At 39.5% G+C, this 20,324-nt stretch overlaps 1 protein-coding gene across 1 annotated transcript in view; it reads left to right on the forward strand.

The window, feature by feature from the left end:
- The first annotated feature begins 648 nt into the window (after window positions 1–648).
- Window positions 649–20,324, forward strand: part of arid1ab (AT-rich interactive domain 1Ab) — a 91,326-nt gene continuing 71,650 nt past the window's right edge. The window contains exon 1 of the mRNA XM_079829059.1: window positions 649–1,802. Coding sequence (XP_079685185.1) covers window positions 909–1,802 — 894 coding nt within the window. The 5' untranslated portion in view covers window positions 649–908. The remainder of the gene's footprint in view (window positions 1,803–20,324) is intronic.

The raw sequence follows: 20,324 nt of genomic DNA on the forward strand, positions 1-20,324 counted from the left end.
GGGTGAAACAGATGTTGAAACAGATGTTGTGAAAGTCTTTTCTTCGTTATTGTGACGTATATCTGAGAAATAATGTAGGGCAGGACTTGATTTTGTCCATGGGGAATTGTCCCACCCTTGTGCCAGTACACACGTCATCAGAGAAGAGAAGACATGTTACTGCAAGAGAGAGGGTAAGTTATTTTGGTTAAAGATTATGAGGGCAGGGCATATAAATAAAAATAAATAAAGATGTGCACAAATAAATCATGTATAATACATACTACAATATTCCATAATAAATAGGAATTGTCAATTTTGATTTTATGGTGATATTAAGAAAAAGTGATGTGCAATGAGTTTCAATTTCACCTATATATATATATTTGTTTAATTTTAAATAAAAAACAAAACAAAACTTTACTTTAATTCAATACTCACAATACAATATTTGTTTGATGTATCATTTCACAATAAAACCCAAGGCTCACATACGTATTGTGTGCTCATTCCACGAACTGGAACCAGAACTATGTGAAAGTACCTTGAGATGACATACTTCTCTCTCTCGCTCCGGATCCGCATAGCGCTCCATGACGCGTTTTGCATGTGACTGTGCGCTTCGGTAAAATGGCTGTGTCTCGCGGAGCCTCGTGCTGGTTTGATCGGTTTCTCTCTCGCGCTCTCGTTCTGTAAGAGGCCCCCCCTCCACATACACACTCACACACATTTGTGTCGGTTAAATTCATTCCCGGGACCTTTATTTATATTCTCCAAGAAACTTTTTATACTCGAGTCGCATTCGGGAGAGAAGACCGAATTCGGTCTGAAAGTCGAAGGAATGATACGGGACACGGGCACGTCTTTATAAGAGCGTTGTATTTATATTCAAAGTGACTCGCGGTGAAAGAGAGGGAGAGAGAGAGATCATGGCCGCTCAGGTCGCCACTCTCAACACTAGCCCGCCCGCCGAACTCAAAAAGCCGGAGCGGGAGCCGCAGGACGAGTCGGTGCTCGGAGAGAAGCAGCAGGAAAGCAAGGAGCCCCGCGCCGACGGCGGATCCCCGGGCCAGAAGGAACTACAAGACGGGGCCGATGTGGGAAATGCTGCTGGGGGAGGAGGAGGAGCAGGAGGAGACCCTGACATGAAGAACGGCAACGGGAACCCGTCCAGGGTGAACAATAACAATAGCCAGAATGATTCCGAAGGAAACAACCACCCCGGCATGGCTGCCCACCACCCTGGCGCCTTCCCCCCACCTCCATACAGCTACAACCAGCACTACAACCGGGCCCCTTTTCATCAACATGGCGGACAACAAAGCCCTGGCATGGCAGGGCCGGCGGTGATGGACTCATACCCGCCCAATTCGCACGAACACGGCTACCCGAACCACTTCAACAACTACAGCCCCTTCCCAAACCGGACTCCGTACCACCAGGGACAAGGCTACGGCATGAATTCCCCGCGAAACAGCCAGCCGCCGACGGCCGGGGGGCAGCCAGGCAAGCAACCGCCGCCAGGAGGAACTACTACTACTACTGCTGCTGCTGCTGCTTCCTACAACAACCAGAGGTATAACATGGGAACCCCTCAGCCCACGTCCACCCCAACGCTGAACCAGCTTCTGACCTCTCCCAGCTCCACGAGGAGCTACCAAAACTACCCGGCCAATGAGTACAGTGGCCAGGACGGGGCTGCCAAAGTACCGGGGGACATCAGTAGTCAGTACGGTGGCGGCCATCCGGCCTGGCAACAAAGAAGCCATCACCCTCCTCCCATGAGCCCGGGAAACACTGGACAAACCCCCAACAGGACCCAGGTAAACTTTGCTTAACTCGCTTGGCTAGAGCTGTGTGTTTCGGTACGAGAGTCTGCCATTGTTTCTCCCAAGGTGCGTCCCAGTTCGCGCACGTATGAACTATCTATGCATGCCTTTTTGTATGATAAATAGTGCGAATAGTGCTCACACTGAAAATTCTAAAAAGAACAAGTGCCTTTTAAATACCCGGATGATGCACTCATTTAACCGAAAACACCGAAGTGTGGATCGTTGGACACTTCATGCACTCCACGGTCGCAGCTTTCCTTACGTAGCGGAGGTGGAGGGGCTTTCAGACTCGACTGCATGACAAAATAACCGTATGAAATGCATACAATATAGACGGTTGAGTACATAGCGCATAGTGTAAGTGCATAGTGTGTAGTATGACATTTGGGACACAACTTCAGTCTGCTCTAAAATGGCTGCCTCTGTTTTTCCAGCGAACTCAGTCCATATAAGCAGCTTTTATTGTACTGTATTTCTGTCCCTTGTTGTCTCGATTTGGGCTGGTTGTGTGAGACCGATGTCCAGAGCTCGGGACAGGGCCGATGGGAGCTCGAGTTTGCATGTGGAAATTGAAGCAATGCTAATTTTTGAGGCAGGGCTCGCTGCGTGCATGCAGCAAAAAGTCCAGCTTCGTGTAAGCCCAGCTTCATGGGGTTTGATAATAGTTTTGTCCGGAAAGTCCTGAACGTTTTTGAATGAAGGTTGTTGGTTCGGTTTATTCTGTTCAGATATTCGAGTTCGTTTATTAGCCCCCAGACCATCAGAATACCTGCTAGTTAAAAACCGATGCTAAAATCATATTTTCACCCTGAATATATCACCGTCCGTGGGGTAAAAGTGAACATTAACGCCGCATTAACAGTTAAGATCGGTTTGGTTTGAAACGCGTCGCGTTTGGGAGTGTTTTGAGGCGTTTTTTGGCCGTACGTGTGTGTAAACAAGCTGAGTGATGTGAGTAAGTGCAGCGGGCTGCTTTGCTTTGGGATTTGAATTATGGAGGTAAAATCCTTCTGTCAAAGGCAGAAGACAGTTGGTCTTAGGTTGACACGCGAGCTCAAATCTGATTGGCTGCCTCTTTTCCTGCGCCTGGCCATTTATAATTGCATCTAATGCAGCAAAGAGCCCCGCCGACGAGCTGCTCTACTTACACTCACTGTGTGCATGGGCGCGTTTTAAAGCCCTTTTAAAGCCTTTTCTCGTTTTAAATGTATGCAAAATGATTAATGTATATATATTTTTCGTTTGGAGTCACTTTTGCCTCACAAAACAGGAGAATTTGATTACTTGTATTTCATTTATGTAGCATTTCATAAACCGGCCATTCATGCACATCTGCTTTGTTTTTACCATTAATGATTAAGGGAATTTGCAACTTTGCTTTAAAATGAGTGGAGTGTAGAGCACATTTTAGTCATTTACATGTGGTTTTGCATGGTCTGAAATGTCCAATGTTGAGAGGTATTTGTTTCATAAAAAGGTTTATCATATGGATGTTGTTTACTAGGTTACATGATGAGCTGTTGGCATCTGCATCCAGGTTTTCTGATATTCAGAATGCTTCTATTAGTTGAGAGATTCTTTTCAGCGATTGTGGTTGGAGTATGATAATATTTGTAACACCTTAAAGTCTCAATTGTTAATTTAAGAATCTTGATGATTACCTATCTGAATCTCTTTTGATATGAAACTTAACATCGAAATGCGTGTAATCTAGAAGACTTAACTTTTCTTTCATGCACATAATTTTTTCTTTGCATGCCCTGAAATGTTCATTAATAACAGTGTTATTACAAATACTAATTTCTAATAATATGTAGAATTCGATCATGTTGTAGCTACAGGGTTGTTTATTTATCTTATCTGCAACCAGGTTTCTTAATGTTTAAATTTCACCTAGCAAATCATTAGATGCTTTATGTGGGAAGCATTCGTACTATATACAGTCAGTGCGTCACTGATCCCAGTGCTGGTAATATTGAAAGTAGCATGCTTGTTCAGATTCTGTGTGTCTGTGTTTACAAGCAGTGTAGGTGTTCGCCAAGTGTCACGGCTGTTTTACTACCATCATTGTCAACCTCTGACCATCCAGTGATATTGTCTTTTTTAGGCTTACACCTTTCTTGAACCCTCCTCAGACATTTATGCTGTTTGGAGATTCTTGTTTTTGAATGAGAGAATAATGCTTAAAGGGTACATAGCGCACACAGTTTCTGTCTGTGTTGATCTTGAGTAACTATAGTATTGCATCCTTCATATCTCCGAAGACTCTTTAGTTTGTTCAGATTTATAAAAGACCGATACGCTGTACTGACTCTTTCCAAAAACAACTGAGCTCGTGGAGGCGTGCAGTGGGCGGAGCTAAAGAGTCATGAGCGCACACACAATACGTCATGGCATTATCCCTGGATAACTTCTGATTCCCTATACGTTCCTGTTTACATTATATGCACTTAGGCGCCGATTGCAACAAAACAGACATTTGATGCAGTTTTGGTTTCGACTCATGACCGGGAACAAACAAACAAACACTTGCAGAACTCCGTTGCTGCTTCGGAAAAACAAACCTCATCCTCTGTTTCCTTAAAGGGGGGTTAACACACACCGTTTCAGCCAATCTCATGTTAATCTTGAGTACCTATGTGGTATTGCATTATTCATATCTACAAAAAAACAGCCGAAGGCGTGCAGCGGGCGGAGCTAAATAGTCTGTGTTGTTTACATTATATGCACTTATGTGCCGATTACCAAACAAACAGACATTTGATGCAGTTTCACTCACCACCTGCGGTTCTGACTCATGACCGGGAAGTTAGCTAGGGATGGGTACCGAAACCCGGTATTAAATGAGCCCCGGTGCTAAATTATGAAAGACCGCAGTATCGATAAACAGTGACGATATTGGTGATGCTGTCGGTACTGGAGAAATTAAGAAAATCCACTTACTATTCATAATTGATATATAGACGTTATCTTCCAAATAAGCCATTTCTATATGAGATAATATTAAACCATTTTTCTGTGATGCATCTTTGCTATTCGCAATTTAGAAGAGCAAGAGAGAGCTCGAGATCTACAGCGAGCACAACACGACAATCCCAGTTAAATGAGTGACGATGGCCAAGAGAACTAAACAAAAGTTTAGTCTGGTTTCACTTTACGACTGATATTAATATAATTTTATTTTCAAGGATTACTTCCAAGGATTATAAAAAGAAGATATGAGGTAAAACTATAATAAACTAGCCGTGTTCCGTCGAGCGCAACTTCCTTCTTTTCACATCAGCGCGCTGTCATTTCTCCCTAAACCTGAACTTAACGTCAGAATCAGTGATTGTTGTAAAATGCAGTGTCTACTGTTGCTAAACTGCATGACGTGTTTGATAATAAAAAGAGCTATTAAATGCACTATAATCCACGTAAGAGACGCTGTTTCCAACTTCAAGGCCGCTTGTGTGTGTGTTTGTGTATGCGCGCTGCGAAACGGGCCGACTTGCACATTATACTTTATACTTTAGGCTTTGTGGCGTCTCAACAATAAAATACACAACAAATAGACTATGTCAAAATGACCGTATTGGAAAGTAGTCACTTAAACACAGTTTATGTCTTAAATGGGCGTAAATAGTTTGGAGAAATGGGAGAATATTATTAGATCTGCATTTGGGCTTAAAGGGGCAGCGTCTAATAAACCTGCTGACGATTGAGCCATTAATGCGAATCAAACAAAAGGCAACGAGAAAATATTCACAGCTCTTGAATGAATAACTTTAGCTTTAATAAGCATTAATCTATCAATTATACAGTGAAAACTATGGAGGTTTTTTTTACATTTCATTACTTTATTAGATTTCTTTGTAGGCCGTATTACTTAATGTTAGTAGATCTTCCTGAAATTAAAGCACTGTTGATTTTAATTTGTGTCTTTGTTTTATTGTGTATTTATATAACATTTGTTTGCACTTTGTTTCTTTGTTCTTATTGTATCTTATGCATATAAAACACACAAAAAAATGCAGGCGCACTGGTCCATTAAAAAATAGAGGTTTTATATTTGTTTTGTTCAAACATTGCTGTATCTTTTGCTATAGATATTTTACTTTTCAGATTATAAAGCAGTGTTATGTTCTTAATTAGGTTTTTTTTATTTAAAAAAATATATAACAAAAAGAACCGATAAGAATAACGTTAAAGTACCAGGGGCCAGTTGCATAAACTAAGCCATTATGTTAAGACCGTGTCTTAAGATCTAGTATGAGCCACCAGCAGTTAGGCAAGTGGCATTCAGTCTTACTTATCGTATCAAATTAGGCCAGTCTATGTTTTTATGTAACTGATTTAAAAAAATGATGAACAGTCTGAAAGAAAAAAATGTATGTCTAACTTGTAAGACTAGTCTTAATGGTTTATGCAACCGGCCACAGATCGATAAGCATCGGTAAGAGTAGTAATACCCGTAAAACCTTAACGATACCCATCCCTTACTGCTCCCTTAACGCTGGGTTATTTGGGAAGCTGAACAAGGTGATCTTTCCCTCGCAACCAAAAACACACTTCTTTGGTGACATTGTTGATTTCGTGGTCTAAAAACAAAATGACAGCACTGCCAACGGCTTCTTTCTCGACTTGCGTTACCCTAATGACAGGCGCGATCTTGCTGTCGCTCTGGTTGATGTGCGCATGCGCTCTTCTGGGAGAAATGCACATACAAGGAATTCCGCCCTTTATGATTTCATAAAGGGCCATAACTTGAAAAATACTTTCCGAAACTTGTGACCGTAACGAATTTCCCAACTTAATGACCCTTTAGCCAATGTAACATGCAGTATATATATATTTAGTGTTTCTACTTTGCCATAACCTTGATGGGAATTAATTTATGGTGATTCTTTCTGCTTATCAGTGCTTGTGAATGATGCTGTGACATTGTCTCTTTTTAGATAAACAACAGGTGATATTGTGTAGATGTGACTCATGAATGCACAGAAACTGTTATTTGTAAGTTTGCTAGTACACACTGTATAGAGTGGGGATTAAGCTTTTGTGTAGGTAGCTGAATAAATGTTTTATAATATTTGTTATTTAATGAATATTTAATGTTGAAATTTGATTGGTAGTAGGGATGCCACAATTCTCAATATAATATTGAACCGTTTGGTACGGCATTCACGGTTCAATACGCGCTTGTGAATTGCGTTTTTTTCGGTTTTACATTTAATTAATTATTTTTCTACACTTTCTATAATTTGCCTCTCTATCCCAATATACTGAACAACGCGACATACATTCACATCACACGTTAAGTGGTGGAGTTATACTCACGGAACACTATAGTTATTCACAATCATGAAAGTTAATCAGTTGCATATTTTTTAAATCCTTGCGTGTAGGGCACCATGCGCTTTTCCGAGCGTGCGCACTAAAAACCTTGTCAAACACGTGTTTACTGGACTAACTAGTCGTCTTACTGCGCTAATACTGTCAAATACACACAAGGTTAACATTAACACAGTCGGTTATGTCTAAAGTGAAAGTAAAATCGTCGTGATTCTGTATATTAGATGCTTGCAAGTCTTAAATTGACAGCAGGGCAGTCTAGTGAACACGCTGCCGCTTGTCCTTAAAGGGACAGCACCTCAAAAAGGATGTCATTATTTTCTCATTCTAATGTTGTTCCAACCTGTATTCATTTCTTCTGTTGAACACAGACAGTTGAATATCAGACAGCTGATGGTAGCCTTGACATCCATATTATTATTACCTACAATGGGGACAAGATCTGTTTGGTTTCCAACATTCTTCAAAATAAATTATGTCCAACAGAAGAAAGAACTTTATTCAGGTTTAAAACAACTTGAGCGCGGATAATAGATGACAGAATTTTAATTTTAGTGAACTATTAATAAAACAATCAATGTATATTTTATAGTGAAGTCTATGTAGTGTTTTTTTACATTTATTCATTCAATCTCATACTTAAATGCTGCTGTACAGCTCTGAGCTGCCAGTGTAAATCTTTATATATATTTATTTTATATTATGCAATACACTAGGAATTAGTACAATATTTTTTTAAAGTAAAGTTTTAAGTTTAAGTAAGGTTTTTCAATTCTTTTAATTAAAACAAAGAAAGAGTATTGCAATAAAGAAATAGTCTTTTTTCTCCTTAACCTCTTTCTGTTCCTGTCGCCTAAGAATAGAATAGCAAAAATCTGATGTGACTAGCCATCAGAACCGAACCGAACCGAAAACCATGGTAAAAAACCGAGGTATGTATTGAACCGTGGACTAACTGTATTGTTGCATCCCTAATTGATAGGCTTTCCTTGGAGTTCTTTATGTGCAGAACCTTTGTGGACCTAGTTAGATTTATACACGCGTGTATAAAATTATACATAGATTACTACATTTCTGCATAGATTTTTGTATTTGAAGTTCTCATTTGTGGTCCGCTTGTAATCCAGAGAAATTGTGGGATTGTTAAAGGTTTTGAGGACGCAGGTTTGAATGAATGATGCAATGGGCAGCTTGAACTTGATGATGGGGGGTAATGTTCAAAAGCAACCAGCCTTGCATATATCTGTGCTAATATTAAAGTGGGACTTTTTTGTGTACAAATACCAGAACTGTACGTTTGTTTTGAGTGTCAAAGTGAACTAATCAGTTGTCATTTTGTTACCGTAATCTTTAATGTAATCTTGTTTCAAGTCATATTAATTATCAGAGAGATAAATGTGTCTCAAAGATAAAATGAGACCTTGAGAGGAAGCCATGAACAATTTTCTTTAGCTGATTTTTGGAGATAGAAAAAAAATCAGAAACTAGGGAATAAATGTCTTGTGTTTGGCAAATATTACTTTAATGCAAAAATGGGAAACCATGCAGATTTGCTGTAGATTATTCTCTGAGCCGGAACTTCTTAAAAAAATTGTGTGAAATGATCATGTATTTCCCCCCTCCCCCCCAATTAGGGGTGGCGATCTGAGGATTCACTTTCCAAGCGAATCGTAGAGATTGTGATCTTTTATGTATTGTAATAATTAGGGATTTGGGGAAAATATCTAATTGGGATTATTCTGGTTAAATTTGCGATTTAAAATGAGATTATTATTATTATTTTTGATTTTGTGCTTGTGTACTAGGGCTAATAATAATTATGATGATGATTATTTTATATATATATATATATATATATATATATATATATATATATATATATATATATTCATTCACGGTTCGATACGCGCTTGTGAATTGCGTTTTTTTCGGTTTTGCATTTAAATTATTTTTCTACACATTCTATCATTTGCCTCCATCCCAATATACTGAAGAATGCGACATACATTCACATCACACATTAGTGGAAGAGTTATAGGCTACTCACGGAACACTATAGTTATTCACAATCACGAAAGTTCATTATTTGCATGCGTCTTGCCAGTTAAACATTTCATTCGTGCTTATGCACATGCGCTTGTCCGAGCGTGCGCACTAAACGCCTGTCAAACATGTGATTACTGGACTAAGTAGTCTTACTGCGTTAATACTGTCAAATACACACAACGTTAACATAAACACAGTCGGTTATGTCTAAAGTGAAAGTAAAATCGGTGTGTGTCTGTATATTAGATGCACGCAGGTCTTACAATGACCGCAGCGCAGTAGTGAACACGCTGTCCTTAAAGGGACAGTTATCCTCTAAAATAATGTCATTATTTACTCACTCTAATATTGTTCCAAACCTGTATTAATTTCTCGATGACAGAATTTTCATTTTTGAGTGAATTATCACTTTAATGTTAATACAACAACTAAAGACAAAGAGAAAATCACTCACTGCTCTTGACTGAAAAACTTTAATACAGTAGCTTTAATAAGAATCAATGTACATTTTATAGTGAAGTCTATGTAGTGTTTTATTTTTACATTTATTCATTAAATTTCATACTTAAATGCTCAAAAAAAAAGAAAAATCCTGACCAAACGGAGGTACCCCTATTGCTAGGGTAGCTGTTAAGTTAGCTCAGCGTTCCTCAAGGCGCGGCCCACTGGTGGGGTGGTAATAGATATGACAAGTGGGGCGCGACAAACAGGTTTTGTGCCCATCTTTTTAATTCCTTTATTTATTGACCATACACTCAAAACAAAACAAAGACACATTTAAATGTAAGCCTTAACCTTTTCACACGTAAGTTTAAAAGTTTCAAGGCGACCGTTATTGATCGTAGTATCACTTTATGGTTCCCATCGAGACGCGTCATTCATTGCTTGTCACATCTAGGGCTGGACCAGAATATTCAAATATTTGAATATTCTTCGATGGGTTGGTATTCGATTTTCAAATTTGTGATTAGAATAATCATTGTTGTTTTTTTCCGCAAACACCTGGCATCCCGCTCAAAACGGCTCTCATTTGCGCTTGCATATGTTTACACTATAAAATCACTAAAATACAAAACTTTTTTTCAATTATCTTATAGCCAAGCCATTTTTAATAGCCTTGTTATACTTAAAAAATATATTAGCTTCTTCTTAGTGTTCCCTGCAGCAGAGCGCACAACTGCACAAGCTTATTTGGCAGAAGCCATGTCTGAGCTTGCATTTTGGTTTAAACTGCGTTCGTTTGACATTGTGGAAAATAGAATAATAGAATCAAAATGTATTATCCTTTTTACACGTTAGGGATGTGACCGTGAAAACATGTTCCCTCACCGTTTCCCTCATTGCTGTGCTTGTACACTGAGCGGCTGAACGCATGCAGCCGTGCACAGTTTACTTTCGGTTTGCCAATTCAGGGGCGGGTTGATTGAATTGTGGGTTCATTAGCTATTATTCTTAATGAAAAACATAGCAACAAAACAGTACAATGACAAACTCCCTTAAATAGGCATGTTTACATCGTTTTAAAACCAAATATTCCGTGATCATCTTGTAATTTAGCTCCTCGCTCTCGTGTAGAATATGATCTGACTGCTGCTGCTGATGTGCTGAGACGCCCGTTAGTTTGGTTCAAGTTGCACGTTCAGTTTTTAAATTGTAGTTAGTCTTCGAGCCCTGCACGTGCCTCAAATCTAGGCCCTAGCCCGGTCGTGTCCGACAGCTTACCAAAACTATCGGCCCGTGAATTTATTTTTTATTTTATTTTTTTATCCTCCCTATTAGGTCTACACATCGTTGCAGCCATTCAAATAATTCAGTTTTGTTTTTAATGTCAAGTAGTTATATTTCATTTCGTTTCTTTATTAAGTTAATTTAGAAAAATGTTTAAAGCATTTTTTTGTTTGTTAAATTAAAGTTTTGTTTTTTTAAAGTAACGACCAAGCGGCTAACGGCCGACAGTGAGTTAACTGCATGTTTGATCAATTTAGCCTCTCAAATCAACACTGGACTTGTCTTACTTATAGTAAAATCCATAGATATTAAACACTTCAAGCATAACAATTTTAGTTTAAACGTTTAGCCTACTATCACCACCACCACAGTAAAAAGGCATTTTTGACAAGCTGAGGCAGGCTGATAAGCTGCTCGCAACGGCGCAAATGAAACAAATAAAGTGAAGTGACGTGTTTTTTATTTATTTTTTAATTTGATATTTTATTTTAGTGCCATATAGAACCTTTTTTTTAGTAAACATTTCTCCCTATTACACACTGTTGCAGCCAATAAAATGGTTCAGTTTTGTTTTTAATGTCAAAGTAGTTATATTTCGTTTCGTTTCTTTATTAAGTTAATTTAGAAAAATGTTTAAAGCATTTTTTTTGTTTGTTAAATTAAAGTTTTTGTTTTTTAAAGTAACGACCAAGCGGCCGACAGGGAGTGAACCGCATGTTTGATCCATTTATCCTCTTAAATCATCACTTGACTTGTCTTGCTTATAATAAAATCCATTGATATAAAACACTTCAAGCATCACAATGTTGGTTTAAACGTTTTAAAACTATGCTATCACTTTTTTTAACCACTTTTAGTGCCATATAGAACCTTTTTTTTTTTAATGTTCAAAAATAAATAAATAAAAAACAGGCAGGTTGTCTTAACGTACACCTCTCCGCAAAATTAATATAAATCTGATCTTCAATTCTTGCGCTAGCCTATGCACATTTAACAGAGTTCACGTCAACGAGTGACCTAAGCACTGTAAGAGCATTTGGTCTCATTCGTTTTAATGAAGATGATTGTGTTTTTTTTGAGCATCTAAGACGTTCGGCAGTTTGCTTGTTGACTTGCTTTACTCATTCGCGGCGATACTCTAAACACTGTGTGAGCCGTCTTGACATTCGTGGTGTCATGGCCTCATGTTGTTTCCACCAGCGCTGCACACCTCATTGTTTCTTTTAATTAATGAATGTCTAAAATATAAAATGAAGGAAAATGCCTGCGTTTGAGGTATGACGTGAAAATTGGCCCGAAGCCCGGCCCCAGGGGCAGAAATGCAGGGCTCTAGTTAGTCTGTTCTATAACTGAACATAATTATTTTTATGCTAATATAATATATCAAAACTGGGACGTAACAGACCTGTGTGTTCTGTATCACTAGTTCATTGTCTGTTCGCGGAGCATATAAGCCCTGCCCACGCGAGGCGCGCCACTTCTGCAGATTCCAGCCTTTATTAGAGAGAAGGATATGTTCAGCTCCAAAGCTTCAAATATTCGATGTTGATTACTACCAAAGCTTAGAAGCTTAAAAAAAAAATGCTATTCCGACCAGCCCTAGTCACATCGCAAGAATGCTCTATAGCAGAGAGAGCAACCATTAACTACCATAGTATTTTTTCCCTACTATGGTAGTCAATGGTTGCTCTCTCTGCTTTGTTACAAACATTCTTCAAAATATATTCTTTTGTGTTCAGCAGAACAAAGAAACTCATACAGGTTTGGAACAAATTGAGGGTGAGTAAATGATGACAAAATTTTCATTTTTGGGTGAACTATCCCTTTAAGATAGAATAAAGCAGAGGGTCTGTTCTTTCTTTTGATATATTGGATGTTCAGATATTCATACAAGATATTCTGTGGGCCATGAAACTTGTGAAAATGACAAAAAAAAATGGCGGTGACTGGCAAAGTTCATGTTTAAGTTCATTTAAAAGACTATGTTTACTATGCTACTCGACAAGACAGGCATTTTAACCTAATTTTGTGTGAACATTCGCACGCTTAGCTAGTGTTGCTGCGCCGCACAAGAACCAAACTGAGAGACGCGGGCACTTTCTCGTCTATGTGCGCTTGAATATTTAAATACGCAATGTAGGGCTGTACGATTAATCGAAAAATAACCGAAACCGACATTCAGAACCTCTAACCGACGTATTTTTCCCATGTCGGTTATTTCGGTTTTCACGTGACTCCGCCCCGTCAGTCACATTAAGTGCAGTTTGCAGGCACACAGAGATGCAGGAGCGGTTATCTGTGTTTATAGATGTCCAGAATCACTATAGTAACTGCATGTTTTACACAGTTTATACAGGTCAGTTAATTGCTGTTCATATAGCCTACGCGCTGACACACACACACACACACACACACACACACACACACAGAGAAACGGCGCGCGCAAGCCCCGAAGCCGCTTTCACTTTCGTGCTCGTAAAGTTTGTCAAGTAAATGCGTTTAAACCGGTTTAAACGCGACAATGCGCGCACCCACCTGCGTCGTCACAAAACTTTGTCATTTGTATGTGGTTTAAGCCCTGTCAGTTTGAACATTAAAGCGAGTTTCGACCATCAGATGTGTATTATGTTGAACTAATGCCTGATTTATTGTGACAAACGAACACTCGGACAGAAGCTTGCACGTCACGTGAAGATCGCGCGCAGAGCAGCGCAGAAATGCAGGATCAACGCTGTCCTGTGACTAAAGTAAAGTCACTAAAGTAGCTTAGAAACGCAACCGTTATTTTAATCCCTTTGAAGTAAGTACATACCACAGCTTCATAATGAATAGAGTCGGTATGATTAATTCACACACACAAACACTCTCATGAATGCATTCAAATAAATGTAATGTAGGCCTACTGTGTTAATTTATCTGTATCTGATGTACAACAAACAGAAATCTGCCCCATAGACAATAACTGCTGAAAGTGAACCGTTTCCTTCAAGTATTTTAAAATCACAAAGAAATGCACTTTTTCATTAGAAAAAAAAAATCCACCTTTAATAGTAGAAAATATTTACAGTACAAACCTTATCAGTGAACTTACTCAAAAACCTTATGACGAAAAAAATAAAATAAAAGCAAAATAATCGTTCATTAATCGTAATCGAGGTCAAATGTTCAATTAATCGAGGTTTTTATTTTTGGTCAAATCGTTACAGCCCTAACGCAATGCTTACAAATGTGCAAATTATCAGTGAAGTTGCAGCACTGGCCCGAGTGGGCAAGTGACCGTTCGTCAACTGGCCCCGAGTGTCTTTCATCCTGGCCCCGGGCCATCGGGCAGTCCTTATTGTCCAGCCGTGCGCAGTGACCCGCACCCGTATCCGACACAGTTGGGATGTGTTTCAGCAATATTTGCGGGTACCCGCTCTGCATGGCACTTTAAAAACTGGATAGTTTATTTATAGTTTGAATAAGGATATTTCACGTCATGTTCGAATGCATATTCGAATATCGAATAAAAAGTGACAGCCCTAATGGCTTTTGTTATATCTTTGTGCCGTACAACGTCTGAGTTATGGAAGTTTGCGTGGTCTGGCGGCTGGTATTTTGTGGTGTGGCTCCCTTGTCTCTCATGGCTAACTCGTACTGTATTTTGTGGTGACGTTTGAGGTGATTGTATAGATTAGTGATGTTACTTGCGGTGCTGCGACGATGCAAAAGCACTGTTTGCAAATGACTCTTTGCGCATCGTCTTCAGGTTTAAACCCGAAAAAGCTCCACACGGTGGAATGTGCTCCTTTTTTCTGTACCAATGTTGTTACAACATCCTCACTCTCACCGTCGCCACCGGGATTTTCCACACTGGGGTTCATTTTTACCTCTTACCGCTACAAATCTGACTCCGTTTAGGTCTGCCGCCTTGTTACACGTCAGTAACAGCGGAACGTGGCCAATGAGGGAGAGGAGAGAAGTGGAGATTTATGATTGATTGGTTAGTGTTTTGTTATTGTGTGAGTGTGACAAGCTCTGGTGTGACCAATAACACGTGAACGCAGCATGATCTGAGGGAAATACACGGAAGTGAATCGCCAACATTAAGAAATGAGATCGCATTTATGTTTGAATCGAGATCGTGATTTTTTTTCGATTAATCGTGCAGCCCTACTAGCTACTGCTGTTTGTTTACTGTATGTGTGTGTGTTCTCACTGGTGTGTGTGTGTGTGTGTACTTGGGTGGGTGAAATGCAGAGCACAAATTCAGAGTATAGGACACCATACTTGGCTACATATCACGTCACTTTCACTTTTTTCACTATTTTGACACATCTGATTTTTTTTTTTCACCAACATCACAATTTCAGATTCAAAGCTACATTTTAAAAAGGTTTTCACTACCAAAACTTTGAAGTACTTAGCAGCATAAAAAAACAACTTTTATTCAAATAATGAATGGGTTATGAAGAGAAAGCGAGGAAAGAGTGCTCCCTTTATAATCAATGAAGCTGCTATGACTTCAGTTCAGCCATAGCGCAAGCTCACTGACTGAGTGAAAACCCTCGTTATAATATAGATGTAGTATTGAATGGATTTTGACTAACTTAAAAGACTCTGATTGGCCATTGCATTTCAAATGTTCAACATACATGTCTGTGATTGGTTGCAATGCTCAACTCTGCAAAAACGTGAATATAAATCTTTGGTGCTATTCAGAGCGCTCGCACAAATACCCACGGCAGCGTTTGAAAGCTGGCCATCAGCGGGTACCGGATTGACCCAGTGTTACAGATGCTGCAGAAAGTCAGCTACCGCTATGTTTTTAAAATTTAAGTATCGGCATTGGCGCCGAAGTACTGGTATTTTTGATATCCATGTATGGTACTGAATGATTTATACATGGTAGTCCAAGATTCTTCAAAGTATACTATTGTTTTACCATGAAGCATATGGGACCATTTGAACGTTAACTGGATGCCCTTTGAACTAAGGCCAGTCTTTCTGACCCAGACCGTGGCATTGACCCATCAGACTGCCCTGAGCACAAAGCAGTTCTGTTTAAGAGGGAGAATCCTATCCCAGCATCCTCCGAATGAAGGGCATGTTCTCGGTAGCCTGCGGGGTAATGAGTGAACTGTTGCTGCCACAGCACACTGTCTGCACTGCTGAGTAATGAATCTCCACATGCTGCCTCACTGTGAGTGTGTGTGTGTGTGTGTGTGTGTGTGTGTGTGTCACAGATACTTAGGGAAACAGAGCCGGGAGGTGGGGGGTGTTTTTGTGAATGATCCTTTGCTGCCTGCCGGTGACAGCTGTGCGCTTGTGAATGTGGGTGGGTGTGTGAGCATGCACATGTTAGCGGATGGCGGGAGAAACGCTCTGACCTGCTCATGCTTCATGCGCCACCAGCGATCCGTCTATCTTTTCAGGAGTGTTTAGGTTGAACAAACTCTGCACAAATTGGCCTCTTGTACGCTTGCTTTACCCACGCAAAAAGCACTCATGTAGCCCTCAAACTGTTCTGCACATTACATACATTCTCTCTCTCTCTTTCTTGTCATCACTCTTTCTTTGCTTTTCACTTTATCACACTTTATGCCAGTTTGCATGCTACCATACTCTAGACCAGCGGTGGGCGCTTCCAGTCCTGGAGGGCCACTGTCCTGCAGAGTTTAGCTCCAACCCTGATTAAACTCACCTGCCTGTAGTCTTCTAGTAATCCTGAAAACATTGGCTGCATCCGAAAACCTAGGCAGCTGACTTGTTGTCTTGCTGCCTTATCAGGCAATGACTTGTATTGGCAATAGGAATTTCTCGCTAGAAATGACACCAGAAGTGGAAAATGAAAATGTGGGCAGTGAAGGATACATCTTTGCTGCCTTAAAATCGATCAGATGAAGGAGACTGGAAGTGAAGCTAACATTGGATTCGGATGTTCCTTGATGCCTTCCTACCTTGAAATGTGTCCTCCGGAGGCAGCATTTTCCAGCCATTGATTAGCTGGTTCAGGTGTGTTTTATATTGGTTGGCGCTAAACTCTGCAGGACAGTGGCCCTCCAAGACTGGAAGTGCCCATCCCTGGTCTAGACGTATCAGACCGTGCTGGGGATTTGAAAGTAGTGTTGCATGATATACGGATACTAGAAAAGTATCCAGATACCCTGCTTAGTACCGGTACTTTAAGAATGACAGCACTCTAATAAGAGCAGTATTACTTCATTTGTGTCGATGTGTGACAGCAGGAGTCAGGACGTGTGCAGAGCTCTGCTTCCAGTGTTCACTAAACAATGAGAGAAGAACAGTCAAATATATACACACAAAAGAAAGCAACGGAAACATGCACGGATGAGAAAATAAAGCGCGGCGTGGGACGTGTTTAACTCAGACAGTAATGCTGAGTCACAGCATGCTATCGCGATGTCAGTTTCGTGGATTATTGGGTCTGAATGGTCAAAAATATGTAAAAATGCACGTCCTGGCGAGTATTCAGGTAAACGCAGTCGGATATGTCTTTAGTGAACGTATACAGAGTTGAGTGAGAAATCGGATGTTACAATGTATTGGGTCCGTGCAGGTCTTAAAGGGCCGGGCATAATATTCTGCCCATGCTTGACTGAATAACTTTAATATATTTATTAAGAATCAGTGTATAGTTAATTCATAGAGTGAAGACTATGCAGTTTTTTTTAAACATTTGATTATTTAATTTCTTTCTTGAATGCTACTGTTAAATGCAGCGCTGAAAGTAAAGCGCTGTTTTTGTCATTGTTTGTTTCAAAAACAAAGATCAAATGAAATGTCTATATTGTAATTATAAAATTACATTTAAAAAATATTAAATTACTTGTACTTGTTTAAGATTTTGGTCATCCAACCTGTTCAGAATAGTGAACGGTTAGTGTTAACACGATTGATAATAATAATAATGTGATTGTTGCAAACATCTCTCTGAGGATGTTCACATGTTCATTGTAGTTATTATTATTTTTAAATAAAGAAGAGGGAATGGTAAAAAAACCGGGCAGGAACATGCTGGCCGTAATACATTTATAAGACCGTAGTAAGTTCTGTCATAGTCAATTACTTTTACAGTTTTTTGCCGTGATATCGATTCAGTATCGGTATCAAGGTATTTTAGTCTGGTATCGTATCGAAGTCATAATTTATTATTATTGTGTATTGGTATTGTGACAACACTATTTGAAAGTATGTGTATGTTTAAAATGCAAACATGTTGTAGGGATTCTCAAAACTATATACTTTCAAAATGGACTAGTCGCTGGATTGCCTGAATGAATAGTTGATTAATTAGTCTTTAGTTATGCTGGTTTCACTTGACCCTGACTGGACACATTTTTTAGGGTGTTTTTACAGTGCAAAATGTACTAACTCGGTGGTTCTCAGTCCTGTCCATGGAGGATGCCAGCTCTGCACATTTTGGATGTGTGCAAGTCTGGTACCTCTACTAATGAGCTTGGTAGGGTTGCACCAGCCATTCGTTAGTACTGAAATTGAAACATGAATTCTACACTAAAGGCTTAGTAAATGCTAGTTAGTTTGTAACTAACTCTGTACTTTTTGTTGCACCATTGATAATGACGTTTACCTTCAATTATAAATGATCAATGATAAATAAATGTTAGGTACATTTATGCCTGGCTCACACTACAGGAGTTTTAAAATCCTATCCGATTGTAAAATCTGGCTGCAGCACACACTTCAGGAGAATCTTTGCAGATTTTCTTCCCTCAAATCTTAAACATGCTCACACTACAAGATTTGAAATTCGTGAAGCATCACACACTACAAAATGTTATTAAGATTATCGTGCCAGAGGAAGCGCGTCACGTGATCTACACAGCAGATCGGAATCGGGGAAAAAGGATACTGTGAACCGAAAACTTGCTCTATCAATAATGATCGCTTGTTGTGAAAAAAAAAAAACAAAAGCGTAAGAATAAACGAGTGTGGATGAGAAAATGGTTGGGGAGACGGGATCAACATGGACTGTCAGTTCTTCAGCGAGAAATGGAGGTAAAATTTACCTTATATTACTATCATAAGCCCTAGTATTCGCATGGGATTAGTATTATCTGGGGACCTCGTGTGATTTAGAAATTACTCCCCCACATCTGAATTTTGCGTGGCGCATTCGCACGGGATAAGCAAAGCCTGTGATTTTACTCGAATTTACTGACTTATCTCCCGGATATGATGTCAAGACTTAATGTTTTTTTCGTTATAGATATAGCTGTATGAAATTATAAACAGTCGTATCAATATCATTTTGATTGTTTTATAGTAATAAAAATAATAATTTAGTTAAGTTAGAGAACAGACGCTACAATTAAAAACTGAACTGAGCAATATAATAGGCTACGGCGGAAGATTCAGTTTCAAACCTAAATGTAAAAGCGCCCATTTAAGCGAGTTTGTCATTGTCATTTTCTGTTTTTGTGTTTTTCATTAAGAATAAACACACCATTCAAGCAATTTACTCCCAAATTGATGCTCATTCTAAAGTGAAAGTATAATCCGCGCGGCCGCACGGGAATTCATAACGGTGCGCATTTTATGCAGCCTAGTGCCATTCTTCGTTAAAGATAAAGATAAAAATGCACACAGGAAACAAAAACCTTGCAAAAATGATATACGATCCGCCTAAACCCGGCCAAATCACAGAGATGCCGATTCGCACGGGACTAATATTATCACAGGGCCTCGGTGTTTGGCGAAATATGGTAGGTCATTTGCGGGGGAATATTTACTTTACATATTACAGACATGGCCGATTCGGACGGGATTAAGATCACAGACATTCTCTGCAATTAATACAAATCACCAGATGTCCCCAGATAATAGCCTACTAATCCCGTGCGAATAGGGCTATAGTGTGCTAGAATGTTTACCGTTATAATATTGCCTGCCTAGTTCAAAAGCGAAAGTGTCACCTTTTACAGTGTAGATTTGTGCTGTAATATGAAAATACAATTGGTGCTAGTATAGTAGGCTATGTATTATGAAATGTGTCTACTTATAAGAAACAATGGTTTGCAGCTTTCTCTCTCTCACACACAGCGCGCGTGCGCACATAGACACACACAGCGCGCGCGCACATACATAGTCGTAGACTTGTTTCCTATTGGCTATTGTGACAGTACTGACGTTATTACAATCTTGCTCATCCCGATAAATATCAAACATGTTTGATATGATCGGGGCGAGCCCGATTTGTGTGAGAGCAGATCGGGAGGGGCAAGATTTTATCTGTGAACGTCTCACATTACCAGATAATCTGCACCGAACATCGGAACCGATCGAGGTCGTGGACAAGATTTTTTCTCAGAATCTCGGGAGGGGAAAATCGGCCATAAATCGGCCTAAAACTCCTGTAGTGTGAGCCAGGCATTAAACGTGTCA

The sequence above is a fragment of the Gobio gobio genome (genome assembly GCF_949357685.1).
Source record: "Gobio gobio genome assembly, chromosome: 11".
Taxonomy (NCBI): Eukaryota; Metazoa; Chordata; class Actinopteri; order Cypriniformes; family Gobionidae; genus Gobio; species Gobio gobio.